A 10,648-nucleotide genomic window follows, 5' to 3' on the forward strand; every position below is an offset into this window, starting at 1 on the left:
AGAGTGAGGCCACGAGCGGCCTTAGAAGTGATCGATATCAAAATCGTTAAAACGATCCTGTGTGTGAAACGTTCCTAAGACGACTGCATCAGTTCCTGTTAGATCAGGTAAACCAGATGCTGGGACGTGTGATATGACCCAGCAGGATGAAGCCGATGGCAGAATGTAACCACGAACTGCAAGAGTCTGTTAACCATGAAGTACCAAGGTGGCGTCCTTTTGTCTGCAGAGAAGTGAAGCCGAGCTTACTGCGGAGTACCTAAAACTACCCAATCACAGGGTTGGGTTAGGTTCCCTTTATTATTATCTACACTCTACAGAATGATCTCCTTGTTACCTGGTTGCGTGACTTGAAAGAACAACATTCAAAAACCAAAATCCCGTCTTCTAACGGGATAAACCCGCTCTAATCCAAACCCAGCCCTCTGACTCAGATGCTCTAAACTCATAATTACAACGATTCATACCTAACCTTAACCTGTAGCTCGTCTTAAAGCTGGCCCACCTTTGGGTTTGATCTGCCGAGCGCCGTGTTCTTACGCTCCCATCGGGGGTTTAACCTGCTGAGCCTGGAGTGGATCTATCCCGTCTCATCTGGAGCTTAACTCAGGCCAAACCACGTTTCCTTCCCGACCCCTGCGAGCTCGAAACAACACGTCCTCTGATATCTGCGCGCTAACGTATTTGTCACCGACGGTGACTCAGACGTAACACGGCTGCAAAGAGGCGCCCGAGTTTGGTTTTACTTCATAAATAACTGGAAACGCCTGGCACAGTAAAAGTTTTCTCCTGGTTTTAACGTAAAGCAGACAGACAGGCAGCAGACGTGTCGTCGGGCATCTTTATTGGAGTTTTCCCTCGCCCAGTGGACATCCTTCTTTATGACAACATTATTAACAATAAAAATATTCTCATACATTAGTGTGGACGTATAAAAGGCAGAGCTGAGTTCACAACATTCAAAATTACGCATTTAAATAAAACTTGTTTCCCAAAACAAAGTGTTTACATTTGTCCGTCCAATGAAAGTGGATCGATGGTGGACTGCCACTGACTCAAACTCCCATCATGCAACACTGTGACTTACAGAAAGGAGGCATGACAAAGAGGAGCTGTTATTGGCCCGTTAGTGCTTTGACTGGCAGGTAATGGACCAATGAACCAGTTTATGCGATTCAGTAAAAATACCATTAGAAGTGGATTACTCAGACTTTCAGACCATCGTGATTCAACCCTGATGATCAGAAGGTTTACTGGATGTTTCAGCCTCCAGCTGGAGGCCCACCAAAGTATGTCGGCAGCTCCTTTTGGCAGTTTCATGTTTTCATCCATCCAAAAGTTCCACCCTATAACCGAAGGATCTACAGCAGGGGCGGCCTCGAGGGCCGGTGTCCCTGCAGGTTTTAGATGTGTCCTTGATCCAACACAGCTGATTTAAATGGCTAAATTAGCTCCTCAGCATGTCCTGAAGTTCTCCAGAGGCCTGGTAATGAACTAATCATGTGATTCAGGTGTGTTGACCCACGGTGAGATCTAAACCCTGCAGGACACCAGCCCTCGGGGCCTGGAGTTGGCCACCCCTGATCTACAGCCAACAATCCCTTCTTTTTGTTCTATATTTCAGTCAGCTCTGATCTCAGAGGCCTTTTCAGTCTCGTCTGTTCCTACCAGGTTACTGCTCTGCAACGACAGGATACGAGACTTATCGTGATGTTCAAAAATGTAACACCTGTTATATTCTGTTACCCAACAGCTCCTTTGCATGCATGCAAACCTCTGCAGAAACACTGCAGTGGACAATCTCCTCCAGGTCACATGATTAGTTCGGTGGTTTTAACTGGCTGATCATCATCTGCTGGAGTTACACCTGAGACGATGACCACGATGGTGGCTCGGTGAGGAAGGTGATGGCAGCTATTTCCTGTCTGTGAAGCATCACTAACAAAGACTGCTCCTCACATTAATGAGTGTTTGGCCGGAGAACAGAAGAGACTGAAGAGGCAAACTGCCAAATGTTGGCCTGATGGTTAATGTTAGTGTTGTAAAAGTGGAAGAGCTGGTTTGTGGGCCGCTGTTAAACATTTATGTAGCGAGGCAGACGCACAGTCTCGCTCCAGTGGGCAGATGTGATCTTTGGTCCTGAACCTGGATCGTCTCACTCGCCTCCGTGAAAGCTAAGGATTGTTTTTATACGTTTCTCTTCAGAAAGTGAAGACGACGTTTCGCCTGAAATGTAGGTTTACTATAAAAACTCTGATCTCCTGCTTTGTGTAAAAATACGATCAAATATCAGGTACAAAAAAAAAGTGCTACGATACAAAAGCATCAATAGTTCACGATTAAACAAAAAGATGTCTGCTGTAGTCCTCAAACGTAGTCCTCGTGTCCAACACTGAAGCTTTGAATGGCTTTTCACTTCCTGTGGAAAATGGTCTCAAAAACATTAAACCTGCAGTGGCTTCATCCCAACACGTGAAAGGCTGATAAATGACAGTCACGTACGTTTAGGCCACAGGGAGCTGAGTCTACAAAGGGGAGATCATGTAGATGATGGATGCCTTACAGCTGGAGGACAAAATACACTTGAGTACGTTCACAACACAGAAACCCACTACAGGTGGGCTTCGATCGTTTGTAGGCACCGAACAATTTAAAAAACTTTCAGTCTGATTGAGAAAACTACCGTGTGTACAGTTAAATACTCCCACGTGACTTCCCTTAATCCAGAGAATTTCAGCACCCGATGAGTCACATTTGGAAAAGTTCTGGTCTGAGCAGGGAGCGAACATTCCCAAAGACTTCCTTGAAAAGTACACCGGTGTTTTCTGAGGCAACCCCAGAATATTCCTCACAGATTACAAACAGTATGATGCTGAAACTTTGCTAGAACATGCTGACCGGTCACATCACGAATCCCTTCAGATGGTCCTGAACGCTGGTGTGGAAATAATCCCACTGAGAGGGAGATTACCGACCGGTGCGTTGGAATTCCCGCATGTCCCACATTCCCAAGATGTCCTTCAGAAACACGTGTGTTCAGATTCCTGCTTGAAGAAACTCAAACACCGGCCACGTCACCGTAAAACCCGTTCGGCTCATTTTAAAAGGCTCTCAGGTCTGTGCGGTCACAGTGGCAGCATCCTGCAAAGGGTTTGTTTCTTCTACAGGAAGTACAAACCAAAGTATCCTGCTTGTGTTTCCAGCAGAATTTAGTCATTTTCTGCCTGTAATTTTTCTTTCTTGGTGTTTCTTCAGTGGAAAATCCTCCTGCCCTGGAAATCCAGCCATCAAACAGGCTGGGAAAGCGATGCTCCCAGCAAGGGGCGGAGCTTGGTCTTTACAGTGGAGGAACATCCAATCAGAAGAGTCCACATAAGGAATAGTTTCCAAAGTCTTCCAACATCCTTTCTGTGCTGGATGCTGATTGGCTGATTTCTGTGAGCTCTGCTGTTCAGAGTGGATTTAAAAAAACAAGCAACCTCGGGATGTGGTTGAGCGAGACGAGCCAATAGAAATCCTGAGGTTCAACCAGCCCGTCAAAGAATGGTCATCTCATTCCTTCGTTCTGATTGGTTGAAACTGCATCAGTTAGTGTTTCAGGCTGTAAAGCGTTCCCATTGGCTGGATCGGGTACAACGGTGGACAGCGTCAGGGTCATTTTGAGTGTTGTGCTGTGACCAGGCTGCGAGTGGTCAGTAGAGCATGGTGGGTGGAGCTTTGTGTATCCTGAGCGTCTGGATGGAGGAGAGTATCTTCTTCTGGTGCCCTGCGAGGGTCACGCCCACTCTGAGGAGGTCTCTATGGAAACAGAAAGAGGGTGATGCAAATAAATAAATACAAATATAGAGCTTGGTTTCCCTGAGTGTTGACTGGCAGGCAGCCAATCACAGAAAGAATAAGTGTCTTACTCAGTGTTGAGCTGCGAGACGATGTCCAGGTTGGTGAATCCGGCCTGCAGGAAGCTCTGCTCGTAGCGCTCCATCTTTATGGCTCGGAGCCACTCGGAGACCGAACCGCATGCCGACAGAGGAGGCGGGACTCGCTGGTCCAACAGAGGATGGGACAGGCTGAAAGGACAGGGCAGATGTGAATGATGACATTCCTCAGCGAGTCATTATTAGAGCAGCGTGTTCAGACCTGCCGCCTATAAAATATGTGGCATGAATATGTGAGCGCGAGATTTATTCTCCTGCTCTGTTATGGTTCAAATAAGCAGAGCGTGCTGGCTTCAAGCCACGAAACCCTTAAAATGACATGTAGGTCTTAAATATAGCTGCTAAGGTTTACATGTTAACCCCTTTTTCAGTCTTAAACTCAAAGACGTGTAATTTGGTGTAAAGAAGAAAGTTTTCCCAGGAGCTGCTGTGTTTGGGATCATTATCCCGTTCATGACCCAGCTTTGGCTGTCAGACAGACTCCGCAACAGGAGCTCATGGTCAACTTGGTTTTCCCCGACCATGATGGTGTATTTTACACTTCCAGGCTGGGACGTTGTCTTGTGAGTTTTCTCAGATAGTTTCCAAACCTGCCTATTCTCTCCTGTCAGCTCTTCCAAACGAGCCTCACACTTTCAGTCCTGATCTAAGTGCAGAGTCTGAGATTAATTTGCTGTGATGATTACTTTGAATTGTTTGGAAATTGCATCTGAAAGCTTCGGACCAACAAACGGCTGAAACGTCTGCTTTTATAAGGCACCCATACTTAATGATGATGGAGAAGACAGACCAGAGTCATGTGAAAACGTTTGTGTTCATGTGACAGAAATGTTACCATGTTGTATCCAAGCACATGACTTTACTTTGAACATCAGGAAGGATCGTGTCACACAGCAGGATAAAATCATCCCTGCTGGTTTCCACCACATGTTACACCCAGTCTGGTGGTTTTATGGTATTAAATTATTTCCTGTACAGTGTTGCATCACTGCTTCAACTTATTATACAGGAGACTTGTCCTGCTTTTATTTTGAAAGTTCAGTCCTTGCTAACCACCGATCCCAGAGGTTTCCTGTTTTCCGATTTCTCTCGGCAGATTGGCCAGCTGCTGTGGTGGATGGACCTGGCTTCACCTCTTGGACTCAGGTGGAGGTCCTCGTCCTGCTATGGAGGGTTGCTCTCACGGTGTGTTCAAAACAACCTGAAATCCGTGCCAGGCAACAGTGCCACATACGTGTTCGTGCAAGTGAAAATATGTCCACTTTGGCAAAGAGAGAAAAAATAGTTTCGCGCTGTGTCACAGAAGCCTCGCACTGAGATTCTCGCGTCACTTTACTCCTCCTCCGCCCTTTGGCAAATATTTGTGAATTTCCAAAATACCCAGCAACTGAACTCATGCACGTAAGGCGAGCTGAAACTTAACTTCCTGTTTGGTCTGCACAGTTTAACCAGAACCTGAAAGACCCACAGTGAGACCTACAGAGGCTGCGGAGCAGAACGAGGAGCGGCTGCTCCACCCGTGGTACTGCTTTACTATCTGCTGCTAACAAACCACAGGAACTTTATTCCTCTCAGAAAGCACAAACATGCACGCCGCCTCTGCTCTCGCCGTTAAAACAATCTCATTCTTATCTGACACTGATCTCCATCCTCCTCCTCCTCGTGTCTCTGATGTTCCTTCACTGAAAGAGGAGGTGGACAGTCGGGAGGACACGGCTTCATTTGGAGTTTTAATCCAGGAATGTGCACCTGCTTGTGTTAACAGCTGTCAATCACACAGCTGGCTGCCCCACATTCCTTTGTCTCCCTGCCACACTCTGACCTTTGACCCCGAACCCACCAGCTGGTGCCTGAATGACATTCCACGGCTCCGGCCCCCTCCCCCTCTCCTTCATCGAGCCTCACCTCTGTGCCTCTGGGTGCGTCACTTTCAGGGAGGTGGGGTTTCGGATCAGCCTGTCGAGGGCCGCCACCACGTCGCAGAACCTCGGCCGGTTGGCTCGCTCCTTCTGCCAGCAGTCCAGCATGAGCGCGTGCAGGGAGGCGGGGCACTCCGGCGGCGGGGGAAGCCTGTAGTCTTGCTCGATGGCGTTTATCACCTGATGAAGCAGAAGCGTGAGAGGCAGTGAGCACTCTGTCATTCTGATGAAACGGCTTTTTTAACCATCAGCTTTGGACACCTTTGCTGGAATAATTTCAGCTTCTTTTATTGTAAATGAGCACTAACGATTCAGTCGTAGTTTCACGTCCATGAACCTCCAAACAATCAAGTTTTAAGTGTATAGCTTTGTTCCTTACGTCCTGGTTGCTCATGTCCCAGTACGGTCGCTCCCCGTATGACATCACTTCCCACATGACAATCCCGTAACTCCACGTGTCGCTGGCTGAAGTGAACTTCCTGCAATCAGACAGTAAATTCATCAAATGATTATCTACAGAACACTATAATAACAATAAGAAGAGGAAGCCTTTACCCACTACGCCAGCCTGCAGTACTGGCACTCACCTGTACGCGATGGCTTCAGGAGCCGTCCACCGAATGGGAATCTTGCCGCCCTAAAAAACAAGACTGGATCAGTCAGGTAATAACCGAATTTCACAATAAAAGCACCCAGGTAATGCTCAACAACAGAGGACCGAGACCAGAACCCTGAGGATCTCCAGCAGAACCAAAACAGAGCTGAAAGACCAACCAGACAGACGTGATTGATGATGAAGGTCTTAAAGACAACATTCATCATCTACTGATGAATAAAAGACTTCCTGTTAAGAGGTGTCATGACCAGAGACAAAACTTAACTTGTAGCAACAACATGCGAGTTGAGCAGCTTTGCATGATTCACAGTTCAAAGTAAACCTTTATCTGAAACCAGCCCCCCCAGTCCATCCTCTGTCTCAAAGAGCCCGTTTCATCTTCTTTCCTTTAAGCCAACTTTATTCTGATTGGCTGTCCCTTACAGCAGATGGGTGTGGCCTTTGTGTCTGAGATAAGGATATCAGAAATCATAAAGAGACAGACTGTGACAGTTACTCACCAGAGAGCTGGTGTACGTCGGGTCTGACGAGTTTTCAGTCAGAAACCTGCTCAGGCCAAAATCTGACACCTGAAAAACACAAAACCACAACTGTCAGATCTGTTTAGATTAGTCGAGCGGACAGGTGTGCAGGGCCACACCCTCACCTTACAGACCAGGTTGGAGTTCACCAAGATGTTACGAGCCGCCAGGTCTCTATGGACGTAGCTCATTTCAGACAGATACTTCATTCCTGCTGCGATGCCGCGCAGCATCCCCACCAGCTGGATGGTGGTAAACTGGCCATCATTCATCTGAAAACAGACAGGTAGAGGGTCAGACAGGTAGAGGGTCAGACAGGTAGAGGGTCAGACAGGTAAAAGGTCAGACAGGTAGAGGGTCAGACAGGTAGAGGGTCAGACAGGTAGAGGGTCAGACAGGTAGAGGGTCAGACAGGTAAAAGGTCAGACAGGTAGAGGGTCAGACAGGTAGGGGGTCAGACAGGTAGAGGGTCAGACAGGTAGAGGGTCAGACAGGGTCAGACAGGTAGAGGGTCAGACAGGTAGAGGGTCATACAGGTAGAGGTCAGACAGGTAGAGGGTCATACAGGGGGTCATACAGGTAGAGGGTCAGACAGGTAATAGAGGGGGTCAGACAGGTAAAAGGTCAGACAGGTAGAGGGTCAGACAGGTAGAGGGTCAGACAGGTAGAGGGTCATAACAGGTAGAGGGTCAGACAGGTAGAGGGTCAGACAGGTAGAGGGTCATACAGGTAGAGGGTCAGACAGGTAGAGGGTCAGACAGGTAGAGGGTCAGCCAGGAAAAGGTCAGACAGGTAGAGGGTCATACAGGTAGAAGGTCAGACAGGTAGAAGGTCAGACAGGTAGAGGGTCAGACAGGGAAAAGGTCAGACAGGTTTGCTGGTCTGTGACTGTCCCCCTCTCACCCTCAGGAAGCTGTCGAGCGCCCCGTTCTCCATGAACTCGGTGAGGATCATGACGGGGCAGGAAGTGGTGATGACTCCCTCCAGGTGGATGATGTTAGGGTGCTGGAACTGTCCCATGATGGACGCCTCCGACAGGAAGTCCCGCCTCTGCTTTTCCGTGTAGCCCCCCTTCAGGGTCTTAATGGCCACGTAGTTCTCCTTCCTGCCCGGGATCCTCAGCCGACCACGACACACCTCGCCAAACTCACCTGTACAGGTATATGGCACAGGTTACATTACTTTTACAATAGTTACAACTCAAATGGAAGAACACACCTGTATTTCACTGGGGATAATTTATTCAAATTTAATCCCCAGATTAATGATAAAACTGCCACGTGAAAAGATTTCAGATATACTGAACACAACACTGTCTGTGCACCTGTCCTCACCTGATTCAGGAAATGGGAAGGTAACACCGAGGTGGTGTTATTTTTGTTAAAAAACAATCACATGGGCAGGTGATGAAAGATCACGTAGTAACATCGGCTATGGTTATGACAGCAAATGTAAAAATAAACAGTCATACTCCTGCCCAGGTGTATCCAGCCGAGTCATAACAACATTGTAATGACCTGACGTTCCACAGGTGTATTTTCCCAGGTGTTTGTTTTCCTTCAGGCTTAATGTCATAGAAATATCTAATATGAGAAAAGAAAAGCCACCTTGCCAAATTCACCTCCACCTGTAGGCGAGAGGACAACAGCCTCATATCTTGTTTTCTCTAATAGGTAAAGGTAAGAAAAGCTGGAGGAGGTTTGAGGGGATGCTGGCCAATCAGACAGAGCGGGGTCACGGGAAATGAGAGGGTGGAGGTGGAGCTTAAAGTGAGTGTAAAAAGGTTCAGGTGGATGTAAATCTGGAGGTGCAGAGATCGGCTGACAGCAGAGCCCCAGAATCCAAACACAGACCTGCCGCTGAGCGTCGTCTAAGGTGAGAGCAGAGCGAGTCCACGCCGGCCGGAGGCAACGAAGTTTCCCTAAGTGGAGGCAGATCTTTGCGTTCTTTGAAGACGGAAACAGTAGAGGACCCACAGCAGAACCCTGAGGGACTCCACGTGTCAGAGCAACTAATGAGGTCACACGGTCACCTGAAAACAGCCAATCGCAGCAGGGCCGAACCCTCGACGCCGCGCAGCCCCATATCTACTCAATAAAGAGGACTCGTGTTATTGATACTGGAGGGGTGTAATGTTCCTTTAAGGCTCATTAGCGCATACCAGCACGTCAACACCTCCCTCAGCACTCACGCACATGTGGCCTGCGTGTGTGTCTGAGCGCGCTCGCCAGCCGGCGGTGAAAAGTTTGCACCCTTGTTTCCGCAGCAACCGCTATCCAGTTACATCTCACCAATGTCATCACTGAGAGCACTACTGTTACAGTAGCTGCACACACACTCAATCAATCACGCTCTCTCACGCCGTCGCACACACTCACGCACAAACGCGCACGTGGCGTGTTTACTTTTAATAAAACAGGGTTCATGACGGAGAACAAATGACATCTGATGTTTTCTTTTAGTGCGAACACAGCTTCGCCTCATCATGGGAAAGTTAATGTTCCGCTCTCGAGGGGGTCAAAGGTCACAAACACATCTGGAAGACTTTACAAAATAAAAGTCCTATTAAGACCCATAAGTTTGTTTTGGCCTTTCAGAAACAACAGAAGATATTTGGGCTTTTTGTTGTCGTGCTGCTGCCTCCGTGCAGACTCCCTAACAAAGCTCCTAACAAAGCTCCTAACAAAGCTCCAGAGGTGAACAGCATCCACAAATGCTTCCAGATCCCAGACAAATTCCTCAAGATTCCCAAAATATATGCCACCATATCCACTAATAATGTGTTCCTGAATCTTTAATGATTTACTTATTACAATAATCACGAAACCATTCAAAGGTTTTTGGCATTCCCAAAAAGGCTGACGTCTCTAAAACCTTTAGCTGCACAGACGTTCCTTCAAAAGGTTCCTGGAGTCGTAAAAACATTCTTTGAGCATTCACAGTTTCTTTTAAAACACCCGAAATGGTCTGATTGATGAGAATTTCATCAAAAACTTATGGCTTGGAGGGTGGAGTTTGCCCGTGACAGAAGTTTACACCACGCAGACATACAGGTGTGGGTTACCTGCTCCGATGACCTCTTCGATCTTAACGAAGGAGGCGTCGATCTCTTTGGCGAACTCCCTCACGGCCTCATTTGGGTCCTCGTAGGTAAACGGGTCGATGTAAACCTTCATCGCTACAAAAACAGCACAATCATCATCGTCAGTCGGCCGCGTTCATTTAAAACCGTTTGTATCAGACTGGCTCATTGGCCGAGTTGTAGCTCTGTCTCTGATTGGCTGTCAGACTCACTCTGCCCCATCTGGTAGTGGCCGCTCTTGTCGTGGATGTGCGCGCTCCTCTTCCTCCTGGTGACAGACAGACAGGTACAGACGGCTGTTTAGATTCAGAGCAGCTGCGGGATTCTGGTTTCCTCAGGAGACACACACACATCCTTTGTTCTGTCGCTCTCTCAGGAATGTGATTATCTCGCCGTATCTCGCCATCGCTCTCACAGTGTCGAGTTTCTCCATCTTAATATAGTCGACATGTCCCACCCTGCTCTGTGTGTGTGTGTGTGAACCTGAGGTCAGTGTGTTCTATTGTTCTGCAGAGGGGAGCAGGGAGGGTGCATCCTGAACACACGCACTCACCGGTAGCAGAACACGCCAACTA

The 10,648-nt window shown here is 47.9% G+C and overlaps 1 protein-coding gene across 1 annotated transcript in view; it reads right to left on the reverse strand.

Annotated features, from left to right (window-relative positions):
* Positions 1-338: 338 nt before the first annotated feature.
* The window catches only part of LOC102310961 (ephrin type-B receptor 4b), a gene marked incomplete in the record, with an annotated part of 40,854 nt that continues 30,544 nt past the window's right edge, over positions 339-10,648 (reverse strand). The window contains 10 exon segments of the mRNA XM_042215677.1: positions 339-3,798; positions 3,909-4,067; positions 5,841-6,034; positions 6,234-6,333; positions 6,442-6,491; positions 6,971-7,039; positions 7,117-7,263; positions 7,895-8,142; positions 10,056-10,169; positions 10,286-10,341. Of these exon segments, the coding sequence (XP_042071611.1) occupies positions 3,693-3,798; positions 3,909-4,067; positions 5,841-6,034; positions 6,234-6,333; positions 6,442-6,491; positions 6,971-7,039; positions 7,117-7,263; positions 7,895-8,142; positions 10,056-10,169; positions 10,286-10,341 (1,243 nt within the window).

This window comes from Haplochromis burtoni, unplaced genomic scaffold (assembly GCF_018398535.1).
Source record: "Haplochromis burtoni strain Fernald_Lab_line unplaced genomic scaffold, NCSU_Asbu1 Contig_790, whole genome shotgun sequence".
Taxonomy (NCBI): Eukaryota; Metazoa; Chordata; class Actinopteri; order Cichliformes; family Cichlidae; genus Haplochromis; species Haplochromis burtoni.